The sequence below is a fragment of the Chelon labrosus genome, assembly GCF_963514085.1.
Source record: "Chelon labrosus genome assembly, chromosome: 7".
Taxonomy (NCBI): domain Eukaryota; kingdom Metazoa; phylum Chordata; class Actinopteri; order Mugiliformes; family Mugilidae; genus Chelon; species Chelon labrosus.
The window spans coordinates 10379427-10403743 of NC_140343.1; the positions used below are offsets into that span (position 1 = coordinate 10379427).

At 41.4% G+C, this 24317-nt stretch overlaps 2 protein-coding genes across 5 annotated transcripts in view; one reads left to right on the forward strand and one right to left on the reverse strand.

Annotated features, from left to right (window-relative positions):
• Positions 1 to 21: 21 nt before the first annotated feature.
• mccc1 (methylcrotonyl-CoA carboxylase subunit) lies at positions 22 to 17139 on the forward strand. 2 transcript variants are annotated; one of them, XR_014699158.1, is made up of 20 exons: positions 22 to 419; positions 950 to 993; positions 1497 to 1636; positions 1784 to 1879; positions 1979 to 2100; positions 2250 to 2397; positions 2484 to 2605; positions 2692 to 2803; positions 3294 to 3375; positions 3462 to 3589; positions 3677 to 3860; positions 4083 to 4192; positions 4301 to 4517; positions 4614 to 4700; positions 5335 to 5384; positions 5588 to 5725; positions 6468 to 6575; positions 8659 to 8730; positions 8840 to 16779; positions 17107 to 17139. XR_014699158.1 is itself a non-coding variant. In XM_084547913.1 (20 exons), exons 2-20 carry the CDS (start codon positions 364 to 366, stop codon positions 8975 to 8977), a joined length of 2154 nt encoding a protein of 717 aa, XP_084404039.1. In that variant the 5' UTR covers positions 160 to 177; positions 309 to 363; the 3' UTR covers positions 8978 to 14014. The 2 variants fall into 2 exon arrangements, 1 of the variants encoding a protein (XP_084404039.1); XM_084547913.1 differs by lacking the exon at positions 17107 to 17139 and having other exon boundaries at positions 160 to 177; positions 309 to 419; positions 8840 to 14014.
• Positions 14135 to 24317, reverse strand: part of atp11b (ATPase phospholipid transporting 11B) — a 48358-nt gene continuing 38175 nt past the window's right edge. The window contains exons 29-30 of one of the 3 annotated variants that reach the window (XM_084547911.1): positions 22171 to 22328; positions 14135 to 17503 (exon numbers count right to left, since the gene is read on the reverse strand). In XM_084547911.1, coding sequence (XP_084404037.1) covers positions 17422 to 17503; positions 22171 to 22328 — 240 coding nt within the window. In that variant the 3' untranslated portion in view covers positions 14135 to 17421. Of the gene's footprint in view, positions 22329 to 24317 lie in introns of all 3 variants that reach the window. The other 2 variants (XM_084547910.1, XM_084547909.1) reach the window with 2 other exon arrangements.

The following is a 24317-nucleotide window of genomic DNA, read 5'->3' on the forward strand; positions in this document are numbered from 1 at the left end:
TTATTCATTGGACGTTTAAAGGGGAAACACCGCCATCTTCCGGCCATATTTGGTAACTGCACCTTCCTCCCCCGCCTCCATATCTCCTATTCTGATTGGCTGAAGACACTACGAGTCCTCGGAAAGGTCATAAATAGTAATTATAAAGTTCAATAAAGTGTGACAGCGCGTTTTAGTGTGAGTGGAACATTTCAGTTGCTCAAATACATGTCGTTAATTTAATTCTACTGTATTTTCAGCCGTTGAATGAGTAACAAACGATATAGGAGCCGTTTAATATATAAACCGCTTCGCTTTTTCTTCCTCAGCTGGTCATTCAGCCAGGTAGCTAGCTAGCACGGCTAGCTTTAGCAGCTGGTAGCTATGGCTGCTGTTATTCTGAGTTTCCCTTCTCTGCATGGTTTGAGGATATTTACACAGTGAGTACATGAACGCGTTAAATTTCTGTTATGTCCGAAAGCACACTGCCTTCTCTTCGTCGCTCTTCGATATTTAGCTAGCTCAGTTTTAACGTTAGCTTAATGCTATCAAGTTTGCAAGCCAGCCAGTGTTATTCTGCGTCTATGCTAGCAACTCAGCTGCACTAAGATTATAATATATTCTGCACACGGTGATGATTTCTGACCTCCTCGAAGTGTCGTTATTTTTGCTTTAAACATTAAGACGTTTTTAAAACACTCTTCATCCCGTGAGCTGCAAGAACAGATAAGAGCAGAGCAAGGTTAAATAAAGGTAGCAGACTGACAGCTAGCTTGGCTAATGCTGCTGGTGCAACATGAATACTTCTAATGTCCTGTCATTCAGGAGTTTTAGCTTTATAGTTAGTATAAATTATTTAATTTGGCGTTTTTACTTAAAGGTGTGCAGTTTGCATTCGGTTAGCATCTGTCCATCCTTTACCAACCATCTAGAAATGAATGCTACTGATGTTGTTTCCTCCTCTTCTCAGAAAACTGTCATGGACCAAAAGAGGCGTGAGGCTTGCTTCAGGAGGTGAGTAAATCATAACACCTGTGTGATGCATGTGTGTGAGTTAATGTGTAAACTGAGGCTTCCTCCATCTGTTTGGGACTCAAACTTTAAATGATGTCTTCTCTGGAGACACACTTGGTAAAACATGTATGATAATTTTCTGCTAATACAAGAAAAGTCAACTGAACTACTAACTTATTAAGTATTCTAAGCGAAATAATAATTGTTAGAATTTCTAACACAGACACACCCAAATAATGGTCCACAAAAGAGAAAAGCAACATGAAGACCTGCTAGCAGAGCTTGTTTAGCATGTTTGTTTTGCTAACAACTTAAATTGCTAATCCATTATCAGAATTTTGTATTATGTATTTGATATTTTAAAAGCTTTATAAGTACTAGTTGGTGCAGCAGTATCTGTGCCGTGGTTGTTTTGATAAGTGTGACTGTGCAGATTAATTCCTAAAGACCTTGGAGAAAGCCTTTTAAAGCTTCTCGTGCTACTGAACTGTTGTACTCTACAGGAGTGGGAAGGATAGAGAAGGTGCTGATTGCCAATCGGGGCGAGATCGCGTGCCGAGTGATGCGCACAGCGAAGAAGATGGGGGTGCGCTCGGTGGCGGTGTACAGTGATGCAGACAGACACTCCATGCATGTGGCCATGGTGAGACACTTAATGTTTTTCTCTTCATGAAACACAGCTCTGTAATCTCCACTTTCTGCAGCTGCTTAATGAATATTAGTACAGTAAAACGTCATGTTGCTAATTGTTGTTTTACTTTTCTGTCTTCTATTTTTTTTATAAATATAGGCAGATGAAGCGTACCACATCGGCCCTCCACCCTCCCAGCAGAGTTACCTTTCCATGGAGAAAGTTTTGGAAGTGGCCAAGACGTCTGGATCACATGTGAGTATTTCAGCAAAAACACTTCTTTAAATGCAAAATATTCAGGGTTTCTTAGTTGCCTCTACCTATTCTTTATCTAATCTGTGCTTGTGTGTACAGGCGGTCCATCCTGGCTATGGGTTTCTGTCAGAAAACACAGAGTTTGCAGAGGCATGTAAACAGGAAGGAATCATCTTCATTGGGCCTCCTTCTTCTGCAATCCGAGACATGGGCATTAAGAGGTGACATAATATGTCCCTTGTTGCCAGTAATTATCACTTAACGATTAAATATAGTATAAATGTATGAGATTAACAGCAGCAAGTACAAGAACAAACACTTAAACAATGTGTGTGAATTAACTGTCATTATTTTGTGTCTTGTGTCTCAGCACATCCAAACACATCATGTCAGCTGCTGGGGTACCAATTATAGGCGGTTACCATGGAGAGGACCAATCAAACGAGAGGCTGCAAGCAGAGGCCGTCCGGATTGGGTACCCTGTGATGATCAAGGCTGTCCGTGGAGGCGGAGGGAAGGTGAGTAAGAAGAAGTTGCCAAAATAACTTTCAAAATAACAAAGTTTCTTCAGCAAACTTACATTTTTTTTGTGTGTGTGTTTTAGGGAATGCGTATTGCACAATCAGACTCGGACTTCTTGGAGCAGTTGGAATCGGCGAGACGAGAGGCCAGAAAATCCTTCAATGACGACGTCATGCTGGTCGAGAAGTTCGTCGAGGACCCCAGGTAACGAGTCGCTTGCTCACTGTTTACTAGACAGTGACTGAGAAGCGCATTTTGTCTTCAGTTTTGTATCGTTCCGTCTCCTGCAGGCATGTGGAGGTCCAGGTGTTTGGGGACATGCACGGTAACGCCGTGTATCTGTTTGAGAGGGACTGCAGCGTCCAGAGGAGACATCAGAAGATCATAGAGGAAGCACCAGGGGTGAGTGAGTGAGTGAATTAAGACAGTCACAGAGATACATTGTTGATGAGGAACCATTTTGACAGTTGCTGTCACCCGTCAGACTAAACCTAGTCAACACCAAACAGTGTCTAAGTTTGTGAATTTATCATTTGAATCAGTTTCTTTTGCAAAGTTAAGACACATCTAGCGAAAAGGATGCTGACCTTGAGTTTAACTTCTGGATTTGTTACATCACTTTTTAGGAAAAGTCCCTATTGTTGACATAAACGAACTGTTAGCATTGGCAACTCTGGTGATCAAACTATTCTTATGGTCAAACAAGAAGATGGAAATCAGTTCTTTCCAAATGCAATGATGTTAAATAAAAGCCCTTGGTTGGCTTTTTTGTTTGTCATTGGAAGAGGTGACATTGGTGTCTTTCCTTCACTGTTAAAATGTGAAGCTAGACCACTTATTTAAGCTCTCTGTTGAATCATTTCACTCTATCATCACACATGTACTTTTTCAGCCCGGTATAAGTGCTGAGGTTCGGAGGAAACTTGGAGAGGCAGCAGTTAAAGCAGCCAAGGCTGTCAACTATGTCGGGGCAGGTGAGATATCAAACTCCACTCGTCGTAGCTCAGTGAATCGGACGCAGAACATGCAGTATATTCATGCAATTTTCATTCCCATTCAGGTACGGTGGAGTTTATAATGGACGCACAGCACAATTTCTACTTCATGGAAATGAACACCAGGCTGCAGGTGGAACATCCCGTCTCTGAGATGATCACTGGAACCGACCTGGTGGAGTGGCAGCTCAGGGTGAGAAATCAAATAGATATTTTTTGCCTCTCGTTTAAAAAGTTTTATTGACAGAAATATGTTATGCTTTGTTAAAATCTCCTCCAGGTGGCAGCAGGGGAGCGTCTGCCTCTTCTCCAGGATGACATCATCTTAAGGGGACACTCTTTTGAGGCTCGTATCTACGCCGAGGACCCGAACAACGACTTCCTTCCAGGAGCGGGACCTCTGCTGCACCTCTCCACGCCTCCACCGGACCAAGACACTCGCATAGAGACCGGAGTCAGGGAAGGTGGGGAATGAATGGCGCATTAAAGGATTAAATTTCCCATTTGCAAATGTCTGCTTGATGTATCAAACTGGACGATCACACAAACAAACAAAAAAAATTATGTTTCATAAAAGATGGGACACAATGAGAGAAAGTAAAAAGAGATCAGTGTGTAGACAGTTCTCAATTTGTTCTTCAGGAAGATGCTAATAAAGCATCTTTTATTCTGTGTGTGTGTTACAGGGGATGAGGTGTCGGCACATTATGACCCAATGATTGCCAAACTTGTGGTGTGGGGAGAGGACCGATCAGCTGCTTTAAAGAGGCTGCGGTACTGCTTACGACAGTACAATGTAAGGCACTCATGCTCTCAATTCATGTTTTAGAAATTAATTTAAAACGAGCAAGGAGATACATGCACAATGCCTGTAATTCATGGTTCTGGTGTATTGTCTTATCAGATTGTGGGACTGAACACTAACATAGACTTCCTACTGAGTCTTTCGGGCCACCCGGAGTTCGAGGCTGGAAATGTGACCACCAGCTTCATCCCTCAGCACTACGCCGACCTCTTCCCCGCCCCGAGAGCGCCCTCCGGGGCAACGATCTGCCAAGCCGCCCTGGGCCTGCTGCTGCAGGAGAGGAAACACACGCAGGAGTTCACGCAGACGTCCACCGGTGAGGGGAGAACACTCTCTGTGTATAAGGAGATTATTTACAGCCCACACTGAAGCTGAGTAGCTAATCATATATATGTGTGTGTGTGATTTCCAGATCCCTTCTCCCCTTTTGGCCTCAGCAGCGGCTGGAGAAACAACATCCACTTTAATAGAAACATGACACTACAGCTGGGAGACAAAAGTAAGAGATGTGCTGTGGTCCTTTACTGCCCACTAGTGTTCAGAAAGGGACGTTGAGAGGGTGAATTAAAAGTCATACATCAGTTTTTCTTTAATTAATTTCTGCTAAAATAATCGATGATCAGATTTTTTATGACCAGTTTTCTGTTAATCTATTTTGTATGGTACAAAATAGCTGACCCTTTCTAGAGGGAAGTCAAAATTAAGGATATTTGAAACAAATTAAAGAAAATAATGGGCTAATTTAACTCTCTAGCTCTAAATGGGTAACTAGCATCATTTCTGCTAGGCTTAGCAACAGTGGCTAACTGGAAAATATTGTCCGTCTCTCTTCTGGAGACGTGAAGTGTGCAGGTCGACAGGCGTGAGTTAAATGTTGTGTTAAATCGTCTGGAGGACTGGTGCCGTGTGTTCGTTTTAATTAGTGCACGAGTACGGTCGGAGCTGACTCATAGCCGTGGATCTAATTTATTTAATGACTGAATAATTAAGTCAAGGGTTGGTCTGGTACGTGACAGTTTTTTAATGAACTCGTGTTCATTATTCAGAGTTTCTATTAATTGTGTCTCCGCATGATCTAAAGTAAACGATAAGTCAAGACTCTTAAAACCATTTCTTCACGTTTGTGTCTCTAGAAGTCGACGTGGTCATTACGTATAACAAAGATGGAAGCTACAGCATGCAGGTACTCCACTTTTCTTCAGTCATTTAATTTAATTTATTTTTAACTCTCTATTATTTTAACTCTAAACATATTACAAGAAGAGACGTGAATATGTATTGTGAAGCCCTGAGGTGTAGTAGACCTCTGTGGTTAGTAGCATGAGTTAATTCTGTTTGAACGAGAAGCGAAACTTATTCATCACACCTGCTGTCTGCTTCTTCCAGATTGGTGAGGAGGTGTACCATGTGACAGGGGAGGTGGAGGAGGAAGGCGGAGCTTCGTTCCTGCACTGTTCCGTCAATGGAGTGATGTCCCGTCCCAAACTGGTGATCCTGGACAACACAGTGCACCTGTTCTCCACGGTTTGTTACTAGCACTGCAGCAGACACCGGAAACACATACGTAATGTTCTCATCACTGTACTTTACAGATTTATGTCAGTGGCTGCGTTTGCGTGGATAATATATCTTCAACTTGATGGAAATCGTTCTGTTAGAGAACCTATTAGATGCTAAATAAAGGGGTCTGTTTTTATTCTAAACAGGCTGGACACAAATGTCCATGTAGACACATACAGGGATGCATGGATTTGTGTATTTAAACTAGATTAAATTAAACGAATAAATTCAAATTAAGACAAAAACAAACTCCGCGCAAGAAATCACTAATATACTATTTTACGAAATGATTTACCACAGTAGACCACAGCCCCAAAAAATGAAGCTTCGTGTCCCATCAGACAAAGCACAACATGAAGTGCACACAATGTTTAGTTTAAAGAAACATTCAGTTTGTGACAGGAAACAAAATGTGTTTTAAACGCAAGGTGACCACCGTTTAGTTCAGCATATTTACATCCTATTATATCCTATTTACAGCGTATTTATTTCAGATCATATCAAATGTCCCCAGTCCGTTCAGAAATAGATCTTCGCCTGTCACATCACGCACAGTCCCCGTTTCCTCTCTTCAGCTATTGTCATCCTCCGTGTCCGTTATCTTGAGGCAAACTCTCAGCGCCTGACATCAGAGGAAATTAGATCCCGTTTGGATCCTCTTAGCTCTGCTGTCAGTCACCTGTCGCTTCACTTTCTTTTCCTGCAGGAGGGCAGCTCCCAGGTGTCTGTCCCGGTGCCCAAGTATCTGGCTGGTGTGAGCGGGTCTGGAGCTCAGGGGGGAGCCGTGGCCCCCATGACTGGAACCATAGAGAAGGTGAGTTTGACTTTAGAGGGGTTTTCATTTGATCATGCCAACAGAATATGTTGAAAGTCCTTTTCGACTGTAGATGGGAATTTATTCAAATTATCCTTCACATCCTCCAATTCAACATACAATGCTGAAAAAAAAGCAAATATAACATTTTAAATATCTAGAGCCATTCAGTTATATGACCAGATTATAATACTGCATTTCTTTCGGTCTCAGGGCTTTGGACAGATTAATAAAGACTAGATTTTAAGGTGTCCTGATGTTTAACTAAATCTACACAAGACATCCTAAAATGTGAAAATAATTTGACTTTTTAGAAACTACACTAATTAATGTCTCTTGCCGAGAATAACATGAGATGGTTGCAGCCACTCTCGTGTGTGTGTGTGTGTGTGTGTGTAATTTTAAAAATGAGATACAGCCAGCAGGTGGCTAGCTTAGTTTAGCATAAAGGTTTGAAGTAGGGGGAAACTGCTAGCTTGTTCTAACTAACTACAATCTATCGGTACCTTCAAGGCGATTTAACTTAAACGGCAAGAAGCAACCTTCAAGTTATAATGTGTTTTATAATTAGCTTAAGATAACTGAGCATACACACAGTATATTAATTATTCAGCCTGCTCATCTATAATTTATTTAGAAGGTAAATCATTACATTGCCAGTTGTTTTGAAATATTAGGTTTTTGGTTTGTGTGCGAAGTCTTTTCATGCTCCAGTGTTTGCTTTAATGCTCAGCTTGTTTAACAAATGTGAAACGCCATTTTGCCGCACCACACACTGTGACACCACAGGGTTAGTTGGCATGATTTTAACAACAGTGGACAGTGAAAGAAGGATAATTAAAACTGGTGGTAAACGATGAGACAGGGGTTGAGGCTGAGGAGCAAAAGGGAGGTCACAGTTGCATTCCTTCTGAATGAAACAAGATTTACAGAATTAAATCAAAGAATAAAACAGTCTGTTGAAACTGTTGAAATAGAGGAAAGTACTGCTGCGCTGGCAAGCGGCACGCAAAATAAATGAAGTCCTTTGATGGGCACTAATGCAAGGGTATGCAGCAAACATCATTTTTTTTGGAGTAAAGCGGAGTTTACATTTTTACAGGACATAGACGGTGTAACCTACGCACGTAGCCTACGCCGGTACAAGCCATTTATACTTGAGTGCTCGTCAGTCTGGCTCACTCTGTAAAAACACCAAACAAACGCTAGTTGTCTGTGTCTTTTTTACCAGACGGGTTAATTTTTGCGTCTGCTTCCCGCTTCACTTTCAACAATGGCGACTGAAACTTTCACCGAAATTTCACGAAAGACGAGTCCTACAAATGTTTGTATCGCCGAACCTCCTCAGTTAACCTTTCCTTGCTGCAAATCCATCTTTACTGATCCAAAACAATCAATTCGAAAATTGCGGAGATGGAAATACTAAAGCGTAAGTACACTACCAACCAACCACAGCTCTCGCGGTGTTGGAGGTGCACGTCAGGCTACGGCGCTAGGGTCTGCGTAGGGTTGTCGCTGTAGCTGCGCCTCAAATTGACGCAGGAGCCTGAACCGCCTATAAGATTACAACGATGACAAAAAACTTTGAGTCGGGAAAACTAGTTGTTTGCTAATTGAACATCCTTGTGGACTAAAATAAAGTTTCATATATGTGCATCACGGTGTAATTTATAGAGTGGAGGATAATGTGAACACGTCTTTTAACTGTTGTAACTGGCTGCAATAGAATACTAAGCTACTGAGGATAAAATTGAATCTGGGAAAATGAATGCACTTCTTTGCCTCCACCTTATTATTATTATTGTTTGTATTTATGGGGGACATCTCTGAGGATATTACTGTGCAGCTCTGATGCTCTGGCAGCCAGCGTAATGAGACTGAAGCAGACGTGATAACAGCCGACCCAACAACTGGAAAAGTATTCAAGATGACCGGGCCACAAATTTAATATGAGAGAGCAACAAAGACATGAGTTATTCTCGTATTAATTCGTTGTGACTTTTTATTCTCCTGCGGAACAAAGACTAGATGTACTCTCTTCAAACGGACGCAGAGTAGTTTGAAGCTGTTGTTTTGTGTTCAGGTGCTGGTGAAGGCTGGAGATAAAGTGGAGGTTGGAGACCCGCTGATGGTCATGATCGCCATGAAGATGGAGGTGAGGCTCTCACTCTCTCACCTTTTAATCAGTCTGAATCACAGGGACACACACTCTCTCCGCTGAGCTGCTAACAATGCTGATGTTTTTTTTGTCTTGACCTCTGCAGCACACCATCCGGGCGCCAAAGTCAGGTGTGATCAAGAAGGTTTTCTTCAGCGAGGGCTCTCAGGCCAATCGCCACGCCGCTCTCGTCGAGCTGGAGGAGGAGGAGGTGGAGGAAGGGAAGGAGGGGAGCAGCCAGTAAACAGACAAGACGCAAAATGAAACCCGCAAACGTTCAGACAGGTAGGAGAAGAGAGTCGACAGGTGTGACAGCTGGAGGGGGAAGTCGGATTCCTGCTGCGCGTGAGTCAGGATCTGAATCATCTGATTGAGGATGAGTTTGGGGGTCGGTCTGAAACGGACGAGACAAAGACACGTCACTAGATTCAGCAGTAGAAAGAAGAAAGTATGAGAAATAAAACGTCTCCAGTTGCCTTCGTATGCCGCAGGTTATTGCCTTCATGCTGATTTCTGCTTTTTTGTTCTTTTTGCTGTTTGCATTGAATCAATTTTGTCCTCTTTATGTGTCTCCATGATGGTTTCTGTCTGTAGTATAATGTTAATTTGTGAGAGTACTTCTTTATATGTTGAAAGTAGCAAAACTAAACACTATCTGGGCACATTGGAGGCAGATGCTGGTGGGAGAACTGAATTATGGCTTTGAGGAATAGTTACTGAAAACTGGGAGAAACTCCTTCTGCACTTCAATTTGTTGATGTGCATTAAAAGCTAAATCTGTGCAAGTATTTGTCCTAACTCATGAAAAGTGAACGTTTTCAAATTAAACAACTGGATGCAAACTTTATTTTGAGCACGTAAAAGTATTTTCTACCGGGGTTTATTCTTCAAAATCCACCCATCCTGTCCTCCCAGACCGACTCCAACCTCTCCATCATTTACACCTGACACATCTTCTTCTTACAGGTGTCTGGTTTAACCCCTCATCATCATGGTATTATCAGTACAGAGAGGAGGTTTATGTTTGAATTGAGGGTTAAAAAAAAACAAAACACACTCCAGATTATTACTCTCTCTCTCTCCGATAAAAGTGACGACAGATTTGTCTGTGGGTTTTAAAAATAACCCCTGAAGGATGAAATGTCGGCCACAGAGAGCTTTGAGCTGACAGATGGCTTGTTCCTGTGTAAATCCACCAACGGTCGGCGATCCGTCGCGCAGATGTTTCTGCCGAGCCGCTCTCTTCTTACTAACTGGTGTGATATGAGGCCTTTTGTAGATTAAAACTGTAAACACGCGTGTTCATTTCCTGGATTGTTTGTATGACGGATGATCAAAAGAAAGTAGTGGAGTAGTTAAATACTGTAATAAAATGTTTTTTAAAAGTGTACACGGCCTCATGTCTTACCTGAGGGAGTTTTGTTGGATCTCAAATCTTTGTTTTGGTGAATTGTGGCATCTTCAAAGCCTTAAAGGCTGTTACATACGACACGAGACATGAGAAATTTGTTTTCTCTTCTAGGGCTGTGAGAACAAGAAAAAAGTTTGTTTTGGCCAAGTAATTTATACTTCACGAGAAACTCAAACGTCGAACTCTGGCCAGCTCCTCGTAGGGCTTCCCGCTTTTCTTACTATTTTCTGATGTCGGCCAGATTAGCTCACATATTAGCATCTGGGAGCTCACGGAGTGGCCGCTAGCATTTCCGTGTTTGCCACGCCCACTTCCAATTTCTGACCAAACACAGAATAGTGACTGGACACCACACAAGAAAAAAAGTTCTTCCCCGTTGATGTGTCAAGAACAAGCTGTGCGAACAAAATGACGTAGTTTTGGAGCGAGAACAAACTTCTCATGTATGTAACAGCCTTTAATCATCTGTGCAGAGGTCTAAATGTAGTGTTACATCTTTATTTTCATAGAAAAGCTCAGCGTGCTGTTCTTTGAGAGCTTGTGCAGATTACAGATTTAAAAAAAAAAAAAAAAAAACACTCTAGCAAAACCTGTGGATGTATGACATAGATCTGAAGATCTGATTTGTAGATGGTGTTTACCTGACACTTGAGTCAGAAAATCCCTTTCCTGCTGCTGGTTTTGCTTCCTCATACTTTCCCTTGTACTGGCTCACCATGATTGTTTCCTGTAACTGTTTCACATCCTGGTTTTAAACATGTAGTTCCTTCAAAACTGTTTCATTTAGAAAAAAATACTTAAAGTAGTAGAGGGATTAAAGAAAGCTGGTTTGACGTCCAGAAATCTAAAATAAATTAGTATAAAACTGAGAATTATGTGGCTTTTCTTGTATTCTGAATGCAAAAATGTATACCATATGCACTGATCAGCCATAACATTATGACAGGTGAATAACACTGATTATCATGGCGCCTGTCTGTGACTGGGATATATGCAGTATATATTATAGCCATGAAGTGAAAAAGACATTACTGTGTCCCAGTACGCACTAATTAAGTATTCAGTATGAATAACAAATAAGACATTATAAGATTAGTTACATTGTTAATTTTGTCAGTTTGTTGTAGTTAATTTTTCACTTAATTCCAGCTGATTTTACTTTTATATTCACTTAAAATAAACACCTAAATATTGATTTATTCAACCAGTGTTGCCTTTAAAACGCGTCTGACAAACAAGCTTAACATAATTCTCAAATTTGAAAAAGTTTTAGTTTTTGTCAATTACATATAGAACCTGTTTATTATTCAAACTGTCAGTTTACCAAAGTTAAAAACTTAATTTACAAAGGATTAAAATAGCTTTCCGTCTTCAGGGATCGTCGACTGACCTTAATGACATTCTATCTCTTATTCATTAACCGCTTAGAGCATAGTGTCAAACATAAGGCCCGTGGGCCAAAAGAGGCCCACCAGAGGGTTTAATCTGGCCCGCAGCATGAATTTGCAAAGTGCGAAGACTGTAATTTGTCCAGTGAAAAAAACAGATATCCCTAATTTGTCCTCTGTTTTAGTATGAGAAGTGGACAGAATACAACACTGAGACTAGACAGCAGACAGCAATGTGCCTAAATTACACTTATTTATTTTTTGGAAGGATACTTCATTAAATGTACACATTCCCCTAATTTACTTATTCTTCTTTGCACTAAAACAAATGGAAAACAATCTGGAGTTTTTGTTACTTATAGGTTATTGTCCTATCATCTTACTGTTACGGCCCACTTGACGAGTTTGACATCCCTGATTTAGAGATTTCTTGTTATTTCTGCTGTTGGATGCTTTGTTGTTGTTGTTGTTGTTTTACTTCTGGTCAGTTAATGTCAATTTTTCCTGATTGCACTTAAATGAATGAACTCCAAAAAAGCAATTAAACAAGTTTGTTAAAAAAATGTTTTTATTTTGTAAATATAGCGGCATCTTCAGCTATAAGATAGATTTGCAGACAGGAGGAGGACAGACAGGACAGACAGGACACATCATCAGAGATCAGTCGACAGAAGAAAGATGACGGTGGTTTATTAGACGATCGTCTGGTGCTGGAGGATTTACTGACGGGAGGAGGGAGGAGAAATTACAAACTGTTGAGCTCTGACATGATCTGGGTGAGCCACAGGACATCCTGCTGCACTAAACTGATGGGGTGACATTTTCCCTCTCTTCCTTTTTATCTGATTTGAGCCTTAATCTGATTCTGTCTTATTAAGAGCGTCCGTCTGCAGTCAAATGTTTCCAAGAGCAAAGATCACATGATGTCATTTGTACGCTTTTAAAGAGCAAAATTAATCAAGACTTTTTTTTTTCCCCCAGTGTGAACACCCATGACCGAGCCCCTAACCATTTAATATACGAGCAGTATTTCTGAAAGCAGGAACAGACTTTAACACAGCTCTTGGTTCCCAATTAAACTCGACTGCTGCCTCTGATGGACGACATGATGATAATCAGTGGTGATAAAATATTAAATCTCCCTTCTGAATTATGTGGCTGAGTAATCTCCTGCTTCTAGAAATACCCCATAGGTCCAAGCACTGCTGCTGCTGCTGCTGCTGCTGGATCTGCTGCTGCTGCTGCTCCGTCGTTAACAGAGCTCAGATGACGTCAGCGCTGCAGTGCTTTAGAGAATCTGGACCAGGTTTGCACACAACATCTTTCATTCTTTTCCTCGGGTTGAAACAGCCGTGAAAAGAGCCGCTTCTGTGCCTCAGGTGTGCAGTCTGCGTAAACTGTTACTATGCATGACATTTAAATGTTTTCTGAATTGCTACTAACGTGACTCAGGAGACTCAAATTATGGATGAAAATGCAAAACTAAATTATATTTTTATTAAAAAGTGTCGTCCTAAAACAAAGGAAAACTGGACTTGTGCCTTCTTCAGTTCTGAATCCAGTTGCTTTTGTTTTAGTTTTAGTTTCAGCGTCACCTGGATGACTGAGATTCTCCACAGACATGTTGACATTCAAAATAGTTTCATCCCAAATTGACCTCTTTATTGCGATGTGGCTTCCATTTTTTGTCAAATAAATGCAACTGACTTTAAAATATCACATTAAGAACCAAAACAATGGTAAATGATTGTGAATATTTCTTAATAATCCTTATTAACATTATTTAAACGTGCTCTATTTTTAGGTTTACTTGTGTGGCATTTATCGTTTTGAACGCCTTGTTGTGCGCACACTGACCACCAGGGGGCATCAGAACCGCACTAACACTGCAGGTGTCTCTTTGCAGCCTTCAGCCAGGACACTGACTCCTCTTCCCTTTTCGTCCATCTCAAGTAGAAACTGGGCAACACTGACACTCGTAAACACTGAGGTAAGAGGCTGAACTATTATTTTTTGACGTGGGTGAACTTTGAGCGGTATAACATCCTGATGTTTGGACCAGTTGTGATATTACAGGAGTATTTAGGTGCAACGTGAGTTTGTGTAAATGTGTAACGTCAGTATTAACTAGCCTCTGTGTGCAAAAAGCAGCACCAGTTTTGCTATTAAAAAGGCACCAAGCCCGTCTTCATCTAAAATCCAGTTCCTTAAAGTTGATTGTTTGAGGAAAAAAGTAAAGCAGTAACAAAAGATAAATGTTGACAGACAAAAACTAGATTTGTCGAAGCCAGACTGATGGATAAGGCAGGACTTGGAAAAGCTGTGAAAATATGTATTATAATAACAGGAAGCTCCAGGGTGTTGACTTAAGAAGATAAGGAAGCGCCAATAAATGCACTACAATATTTATATATATATTTTTTTAACCCATATTGTGGTTTAAAAATCAGGTTCAGAATATCTCAGTCTGTGCTGCATCAACTGTTTTTTTTTTTTAAAGGGGTACTCTTCGTTATATCATGCACCAAAGTGAGACAGTTAAGGCAGCAGGGGGTGAGACGTCCTGACTTCTCCTAAAAAAAGAAAACTCATTTACACGTGCTCTCTTCATCCAGGTGCAGATGCATCAAGGTAGATGTTTTAATAGCAGATATGAGGTCAGCTGGTTCAAAAGGTGACTTCCTCGGTAAATGTGTCCTAAAAGGTGCAACGGTGTGATGGAGCGACAGAACTGAAAGTGTCGTTTTAGCTCTTATAAATATATCACGTCGTTTACAGATACATAGATATGTAAAAAGGTTTTTAACACAAACACAGAAAAAGAGAAAAAAAAATAAACTATCGCAGTAATAAAGAGATATTCCACCGTTGCACCTGAACAGAAAGGAACAACATGTAGCATACAGAAAAATAAACAGAGAGATTATTTAATGAGTTGACTTACAGGAAGATGGCCGACTCCTTTTTAAACATTAAAAGGGACAGCCTTTAGCTGAAGTGGGGTTGTAAAGGACGAGATAATCATAGTCAGCGTGTTATCAGCTGTAGATGATGGTCAGCAGGAAATACGCTTAAAAATAAATCGGTAGCAGTTCAAATGTACAGTAAATTTAGAATATTATTCCTGCTTTTACTTTAATGTCAGACATTCTTTTCCAACAAGGAAGTAAGCCACCAGACTCCATTGAGAAAAACGGTAATTTTACCTAAAATAAAAGAACAATCAACGATCACTCGATCTGTTGTCATGTATTATTGTGACTTAACGTGCAGGTTTGGATTCAAACTTATGTGTTAAATCATTGAAGCATCACAGTGGTAAACCAGTCACTCCTCATGTCCTGTGAGGTAAAATCGTTGTTTTTCTAAATGGAGTCTGGTGGCTTTGAAGAGAGCGATAGAAAAGCTTCGGCTCCCCATTGGGAAAAGAAAGTTTGACAGTTCATTAGGCACACTTAACAAATGTTTTCTAATAAACCGTCCTGCACTTAATTTTATCTTCATGAAGCTTAGAATATTCTTATAATATATTTGTTTAAAGTAACAGAGAGCTCCTGATTCAACTGTGTTTTCATTTTAGAGGCAGTGGTTTGTGGTACTGTTGAATTATACTGTGTTGTTCTGACACGTTTCTATTATTTTGACATTGAAGCCAGTGGGCTAAGCTAAATAACAGAAACACATAAGTGTTTATTTCAACCCAGCTTAACAGCACCGCAAAGTACATCCTCCAAAATGATCCTCCAGTTGAATTACCACCAGTTTAACATGAACTGAAGCTAAAATTTAGTGCAGGAATGCATTTATTTTGGCTAGTGTACCTAATGTTTTGGAGAATGGGTGCATATCAAATATTTAAATTGATATTTTTGTCTCTTAAGAGGGTGTTTTGGTGGCTACAATACATTTTACTGTCTTGTTTGCTGCTTCCACCTTCTGCTACAGTTAATCCACTGACTATGGGTATCTACCAAATACAACTCCACAGCAGGAACGTCCCACGATTCTTCATGTACTGACCAATGTGTGGTTGTTGATGTCAAGTTTAAAACGGTTGTCTTGAATGATATTCTACATCAGACTTCTGTCAGTAACCTCCCTCCTTGAGGAGTGATTCTCCTCAGAAAAGTTTAATTTCAACTTGTTTTGTATAACGACAGAGATGTAACCCTGTAACCTACAGGCAGCATGCGGCCGCTGAGACTGTTCAACATGATGTACCTTCAACCAACATGGCTGCCATACAGAGAAACACAAAAAAGTCCACACACACACACACACATACACGCACTTCAAGAGCAGGTGGATAGAAACACACACAGCAAAAACAATGTAACAGCAAAAAACATGATTCAGATGATTAAAATGGTGACAATGATTATTATTTTTTTTTTTTCTCCAGAGAAAAAAACCAATAAATTCTGATATGTGACATGTGCAAATGTTCTGCTTTTCCTTTCCTTTCTCCGCTGAAAGTGAAACATATTTATATTTCTGAACGTAGAGACATTCTGCCGTCTGGGTCGACATGCGTCAGCCATGATTTGGAAAAGCATCTCAGCATTAAAGCCATTTTGGTACCATTACCCGACTGGACACTCGGGGGAAATATTTTTAGATGAAGGGTTCCAGCCTCGCGCAGATGTTATGAAACGTCATTACATCCATTTTCCTTTGCCTTGAATGCGATTACAACTAATGCTGAGATGCTCTTGGTCATCTGGCTGATTTAAATAAAAAAAAAAAAAAAGGCATTCAAGGGGGACGAGTACAAAAACAACAGGCTTCTATCTGCAGTACCTTCAATAATCTATCAATAATATAACTCTTCAAAAATGTTATGGCTTTTTAAACATCCGGCCTCTTTCGGAGCGACGCAGCGGGGACACGAGAGGCCTGAACAGTCAAGACGAGAAAGCAGCACGAACAACGACTTCCTAACAATATAAGCTTCTGTACAATCAGGCACAAAAATAAACACTTTCTCTTTTTAAACTCCAGTTTGAATCCTTTGGTCTTTGGTACCACAGCAGAGATGAAGCTCCGTGAGAGAGAGAAGCAAGCCAGCAGAACCTCAGCGTGGTTCTGGATGCTACGGGACTGTGGCTAATCCAGCCTTTTCCCTTTCCGTCCGAATGAGACACGAAAGTGCAGCAGTGGAGCCGGCCGCTCAGAGACACAACTTTGTGTGGCAGTTCATGGAAGCAACGTGACGCTGAGCCTCAGCTGCGAGCCGACACCTCTGAGGTGAACTCCCAATGTAGTCTGCAGAGTTTCTGTCCTCGCGCTACATGAATATTCCTGGTGTGACCAAACAAATGAGTCCGATGTTGAGGTTGATCATGAATAAACCAACTCGGTTACGCGTCGTCAGTCTGCAAGGCTTTGAGCAGGACTGATGACGGGCAATAGCTTACATTTGTAGCAAAAAGTGCAGCCAGGAATCTCCATTTTGTGTCTGTTCAGACGCAGAATTTGTTTAAGTAATGCAAGAAAATGTTCTAGAAAAATAAACAGCTCCATGAGATGGTAGATAAATTTGAACCACTTTTAATTTATGTGTGGTCTTTTCAGATTAGGCTGCAGGTGAATCGGACCATTGACAGGATCTTCCAACATGAGGTACCGGAGCTCCACAGATGTCACGTTTGATTTCCTTGAATAAAGCATCTCGCCTCTGATTCACTTGAGGACACAAGCAGACGATGGATAAATCAGCCTTTTGGTTCCTTATCCCTCTGTCTGTTGCATCCAGCTGAGTTTTACTCTTGAAGTAGGTTTATAAAACGGTGGCAGGTGGGGGTGGGGGGTGTGATTATGACTCATAGCGCAGTGGTAGCTCTCCCCCCCCCCCGGTTCTGTGTGTGTGTCAGTCAGCGGCCCTGGGAGTCAGCAGTGGGAGGCCTCGATGGGCGACAGCGTCAGGATGCTACGGTCGTTAGAGTAGAAGTTCTCGGCGTCGCTCCAAGACCTGGAAACAGGCAGCAGTGAGTGAGGGTTAGGAGGCTGCCGCAGCGTGGCTGGAGGCTGTCGCTAGCTAACACGCCGCTGTCCAAAGGTTTGAGACTAGTACCAACACAAAACCAGACTGGAAGTGAGCGACGGATGAGTGAGGAGTTAGTAATGGGTGTGATGTTGTTAGTGATGAGTATCAAAAGTCTCACCTCAGTAACGGCTCTCTCAGAGAATTAAAGAGTCTTGAAACTATTTTTAGTAATGGACCCGCTATTATTCACTTACGTTTTGGTTATTTTACATGACAAATTTACATTATTTAATCAATAAGGTGATGCAATCTATGTCAGATGTGAGATTTGAGTGCATTTCAATTAATAAAAACTATAAAAATAATAAAAAAAAGAATAATCTAAGGAATTTAAGCTTATTTAGAAGAGGTGCAGGATAAGTACAGTAATTTTTCAGCTCCAGGTGAAATCAGGAGGAAATATATGTGACCAGCTGAGGTGAGACTTGAGCTACTCAACTCAAATCAACACAATACTTAACTACAAAGAGAAAAGAAAACATGAGTAACAAGCATCAGCGACATTCTTGCCTCATTTATCCACTCCTGAATAACCGTCACTATTGCTGCATGTGAAATATCAATCTGAGCATTCTTTGTTCCTTCACTATAAAAATATATGCTCCAAATATATATATGGTATAAAATTATATATTCTAGGTATTTATTTAGAGATCAGTCCTTCCTTGTTATTAGCTTAGCGATGCTGGATCACCTTTGGAAACGTAAACCGCTGATAAACCTTTTCAAACACGGACACAACATGAAAGCAGCAGCTTGCCACTGTTCGAATCCAACGTTTAAGGTCACAACAAACCAACCCAAGCTGAACCAGAGCTTCCACCTCACAGCACTAACAGAGAGGCCGTGGCTTAACATCCCTGACGTTCAAACAGTATCTCTGTCTCATCTCCACGTGACTGCAGGAGGGAAGCCCTTAACGTCTCCACAGCTTCTACGTGCTAGATTGTTTTGCCAGGAGCTACACTCATTTTGACGTTGATTTTTTTTTAAATTTCTAAATGTCAACAGCTCCACTCGGAATAGTGACCTTTTAATTTTCACTCCGCTCTCTGAGATGAAGACAACCGTTTTAAGACCTGGTAAACAGAAAAAAAAAAACGGGGCCACCCAGGGACTTTAAATAGGCTCATGACTCAAATGTTGCCTCGACTGGAGGCGCTCTCACGTGCCAACATCGCCGGCTCGGCTGTCTACCAGGGCTGGGGTCAAACGGAAAACTTCTCAGTGCTTAAAACCATCTCTGCTCCGCGGGTTACGACGGACCGAGAGGACATTAGCACCCAAAACACTTTGGGGGATAAGCCAGTGGGAACATGAACCCATGAAAAGAACAGAACAGGCGGATTTCTGACAAGATCAAGCACACAGGGGACGTTAACAGCACATGAATAATTAATCTCGAAACAACATTATGTAGATTTCAGACACAGAAGGACAAAGACACAGAGAGGACAGGGAAAGACAAAGAGTGTGCGAGGGGCCACGAATACATACAGGTTTACATTGTATACAAAATACCAAAGGCAGCAGCAGCCCCCATGCAACAAGACAGAGTCCGGGCATTCTTGTTTTGTAGCCTCTAGTAGACAAGTGGAGTGGAGAAGGTAAACGCCACCCAACTGGAACTACTCCGGGTTATAAAACAAGCATGCCCTAAATGTTGGCCTCTTCTCAGAAGCACATATAAGGCTTCAGGATCCAGTAGAAAAAGATTAGTAGATACAGGAAGTAGCAGAAAAACAGATGCTCTCTGAGACTACACTTCCCAGCAGCCTCTCTGGTTTAGGGTGTGATCCCCGTGTGAGAAGGGAGGAGCAAGACAGCAGCTGACTCTCCATCCATTTCTTTTTCAAATTATAATTAAGTTAGAAAAGACAAACAAACAGCTTTTAATCAAGATATTCAAACAAACTAGAATCGAGTTTTTAAACTGTCTTCAAGTGAGTGAATCTCTCTTGACCTGCATATTTCCGTACACGTCAAAGGTCTCAGTAAAATTTGCCTGACATCTGGATGGAGACTCAGCTGCCTGGACGTGACAACGACACTCAGCATCTTTCTTCTTTATTCCGAAAGACATCTTTGACTGCTAACATCCGTGTCTGTTCCTGCTTTGTCGCTCCTAGCCATGATTCAGCTGTGGCCGGCACTCAGTGCTGCAAATACAGGCCAAGTCAAGCAGCCAACTACAGCTGGGCTTCCAATAAATATCAGATAAATACTTTATGTATTATATAAGTTGTAAATATGTTTGCTATATGTCCCTTCCAAGGCATTGAGCATACAATAAAGGGACAGGTGGATATATATATATATATATTCCCTTTCCCCTATGGCAGTATCCTAGCATTAAGGCCAAACGCGGGCTGAGTCTCGCTGCTTGTTAAATCGTTCATAGTACTTTCCCGTTTTGTTTCCCTAAACCCAAAAGGTGAAGGAGAGAGGGAGGAGGGACAGAAGATGTGTGAGGGGACGAGGATTAAAAAATAAACCCGCAGATTCAGCCCCAAATTCTGTTAAGTCGACTATAATTTTTCTATTTACAGAATAAAGCACGCCCCAAGCCAAGCATTTTATACATGTTAATTGTTTATGTCCATCCTTTGGCTGCTGTTTGCTCGCTTGGAAGAATCCAATTGGCTGCTTCGTGCCAAGGTCAGAAAACAAATCAATCACTCTGGCAGGAAGGAATTCATCTAAATTGAATCATGCTTTTAGTGGCAATTTCTACCCTGAAGCAAAGGGGCTTTGTTTCCTCCAGTGAAATGACCCTGACAATAACTGAGATGGATCATTTTATGGTCTGAGATATAATGGGGGGTAAAAATGTTAAAGCATGGGGCCCAAATTCTGCTCTCCAAAGGCTGAATCTAAGTTTTCAATGATTATCAGATTCCAAATATGTTAATTATTTTCATTAACACGTGACCGAATGTAATGTCATCAGAGCCACTTGCAGTTCTATATCTCTGTGAAGATATTTTCCGGATCTATCCGTTTCTGATGACAGTCCTATACTTGACCACAGCGAGTCTGCAGGTTGCTGTACAGAGGGGCTGAAGGGAGGACAGGGAGGACCAGTGCCTCCCCTGTTTGACCTGCATGCAGTCATAACCTTTACAAACACACATAACAGTCATGAACGAACGAACATGCTTGCCCACACCAACTCAAATCTGTGCAAGATCCACTGCAAAAGAGTCAAAGTACAAGAATGCTACATCTTCATTACGTTTCTGATCAATACTGAGCGTCCCAAGCTGTTTTGAGGATTATTGATTGCTCAGCAGAAAGGGCTGATCAGGTCGATTAATCAATGACCCCCACAGAGTCACTGGGATTCAGGTAAAAAGACACAATACAACACAGAAAAGTGCAGACTGGGCAGACCGGCAAACTGTGAACTCAGCTAACCAGCCTTAAAAGCTGCACCAGGCAAAAAAAACAAACAAAAAAAACAACTGTTGATGTTTTTATCATCCTTTATCACAAAGTGGACCTGCTGCACAGAAGAATGTTCAATCTGCAACTAAGAGATCCCTTAGTGCAGGAAACTGACATCATGTTTCATCATTACTGTGCAACGAAGGCCTTATATTTCAGTTACCCCTTTCTCTTTCAGGGCCACAAAAATGCAAAATTGCAGAGTGCAGCCCGAAAGCCAAGTGGCCACAACTTAAGAAGTGCTTTCACAGCGCTTCAATCACGTGTACGTCCACATTATGATTCCACCAGCTAATCACTGTCCGTCTAACCCAAGCACTCCAGTGAACAAGAGGAGCTGCTGGACAATACAGGGGTAAAGCTGCTAAGTAATATAGTGGTGGTGTCATCTGTTAAAGTGCATTACAGATCAGACAATTTTCCTCGAGAACTGTCTCATCGGACCGAGTCCCCGCTGGACACCACGCTTCGATTTTAAGAGTATTACAGAAGCGAACAGAGGAGGCAGACAGGACAGACAGAACAACAGATCATAGCACATGATTAGGACATGGACACATGGGCTACACAGACAAGACATAGTGAAGTATAGTGACCTATTCAAGCACTGGAAGGAGCTTAATAAAAAAATACTATAAATCAAATTCTCCCTGGCTTGACTGTCAAACATCCACATCTGCATGCTATGTAGAAGGTATGGACACTGTTCAGTTCAGGTCTCTACAGTTTTGGTTACAAGTTGCACTGATATATTTCAGAGAGCACACTCGTGTGGGTGTGAAGTTAAGCACAACCTTCTGTCTGGTTGATCAAAGTGTTCAGACTCCAGACTTTTCCCAACACCGACTTTGATGGAAAAGAGAAACTCATAAGTCCACGATGGCTCGGTCCACATACCTTCAGCCTCTAACCTTCGACGGCTGTCCCAAAGTCCTGATCATGCTGCACCCTAGAACCAGTCTATGCCCATCTGAAACCCGGCTTCCCATAAACTGCTATGAATCTGAGCAAGACTTACAGTAGAGTCGCTGTCACATTATGGACTGCTACAGTCAGGAGTGTAGCCCAAATTTATGACACCCAGAGCTGGACTGGGTTCATCAGGATTCATAATTGCACTTTCCTGATGTAGTGGTCCATCCCACCTGTTGCTAGATGAATGGCAACTGTTGGCGCTGGCCTTGCACTGTCCGGTCATTTGCTCCAGGAGGTGGGCCAGGCGGGAACAGCCGCTCTGCCCATGTTGGTAGCAGCACAGGGACTCCATACAGCTGAGGGACTGCGCCTGGGGGGCTGGTAGAGACTGGAGGGAAGGCAAAGATGGTGGGAGCGTAGAAAAAGATCAAGGTGAAGAAATTTATGATGTGAATAGTTTGAGAGGCATGAAGGGGGTGAGTGAGACAAAAAGAGAGCGGGAGAAATGAGTGGAGAGAAAGAAGAAAAGAGAATAAATTAAAACCAACACAATACAAGCTGGCTGTCATTTCTGACGGGATGATAAGGACGACTGCAGGATGACATATTACATGCTGTCACAGCAACAATGATGTACAGGGAAAACATTCAAAACATGCTACACAAGGATTTGAAATGGTGCAATGTTGAAATACAAAACTCATTAAACCTAAGAAGCAAAGAAATACTTGGGAAAACAGACCAAAAGACTCAAAACAAATATGAAAACAAAAAATGATACGGTTCTACTTAGTAAAAGTTTATTCTACTGGCTTTATTCTAGGTTTTTAATGGTCAGATATCTTATTGAAGTTATGCTGTGCAACATCTACAGCACAATGAGGATACTAAATGCGGTTTTCCTCTCTCCACACTTCCTAACAGTAGTCGATTTTTCTCCTCAGACAGCAAAGACATAATACTAAGAATATACAATTCCCTCTATAGCTGTCTAACGTTATAAACCTTTGGGCTGTGCATTCATTTCACGGCAGTGACTCAGAATGAACCTGTGGTATTATATTATTAAAATAGGATTTTGGAGTGGTCATTCAAAGCAAGATGAGCCGTGTCTTTTTAGCAAGATCAGATCTTTCTTGGAAATCTGCTGTTAAACCTGTGATGGCTCAATTCAGGGTCCAAACCACATCCATTAAGATAAACTAACAAACTTTTTACTGTCTGCATAACATGGCTAGAAACAAATTTCGTGACTAATCACATTTTTCAGTGTGTCAGCAGATATAGCTGAACGGAGCTGCCGCCTAGAAACCTATGGGATCAGGTGGATATGTTGACCTGAGTCAGCACCTGAGAGACAGTGTGTGACGGAGAGGAGACTAAGTGACGACCATAGAGACGAAGAGGAAACAGAGACAGAGGTGTGAGGTTACAGACATGTAGTCTGCGTTGTGTACTGGCCTTTAACAGGGCAGCAAAATTACTGACTAACCACAGACTTTCCCCTGGCTCTCGTTAAGTTTAAACTTCAAAATAATTCTCTCAAAAATCTGCCACTGAAAGTTAAGTTCAGGTAAAGTTTTAAATCCTGATATTTTTTTACCATAAGGAGAAAATACTAAGATGCTTGGCTGTAGTCTTGTAAACATTAATATTGTCTCCTCTACTGTAGTGCATAATTGTCCTTTATTTGTTTATTTGCTGCATGTGTGAGCCACATATTCCACATTCTCTGTCTTTTCTCTGCGGCAGAAATCTGAGACACTGCTGGCATGAAACCAAACTTCCGCTTCCTGGCTGGCAACAGGACAAAAACAGGAAATGAATGACAGTGCCAGGTGCTCTGAGGTCATACATGAATGGTAATCAGGCTTATATCACAAGATCTTTAGGAAATAAAAAAGGCACATTTGTGTTTCATCATAGAGACTAGACGAGCTGGGGCTTCAAAATCAGATTTTCCAAACACACATCGACTCCAAAACCACAGAACAAGAAGCCAAGCCACAGCTGCAACCATGGACGGTACTGAACCTAGATCAGTGTTTATTCGTTGGTGAAGTGTCCTTGGTGTTTCTAGGCTGGTGTGTCCATTAACTCGAAGATGACTGATTGAGCTTGCTGGAGCCAATGAACCACTACATCAGTGAATGGAAAACCAATCAGTCACCACAGGGCTTTAAAATCACAAGTATCAACTTCTAGACGACGTATCAGCTGAAGTGAAGATTTAAACAAACTTTTTAGTGCCATTACCCTTTTAGTTCTAGACCAGCCGCAGCCAAATAATGCCCACATAAAAACCAGGGTAAATCAAGTGATTAATAGTTCTCTTGTAAACATTTCTCAGGAACGGATAGCAGAATTGAAGGCTTCG

Bases quoted from the DNA above. Each gene is read 5' to 3' on its own strand.
- mccc1 (XM_084547913.1), top strand. From the start codon at position 364: ATGGCTGCTGTTATTCTGAGTTTCCCTTCTCTGCATGGTTTGAGGATA. The intron at 4,518-4,613 runs GTGAGGGGAGAA...TGTGATTTCCAG, and splicing joins GTTCACGCAGACGTCCACCG to ATCCCTTCTCCCCTTTTGGC. The intron at 5,385-5,587 runs GTACTCCACTTT...TGCTTCTTCCAG, and splicing joins ATGGAAGCTACAGCATGCAG to ATTGGTGAGGAGGTGTACCA.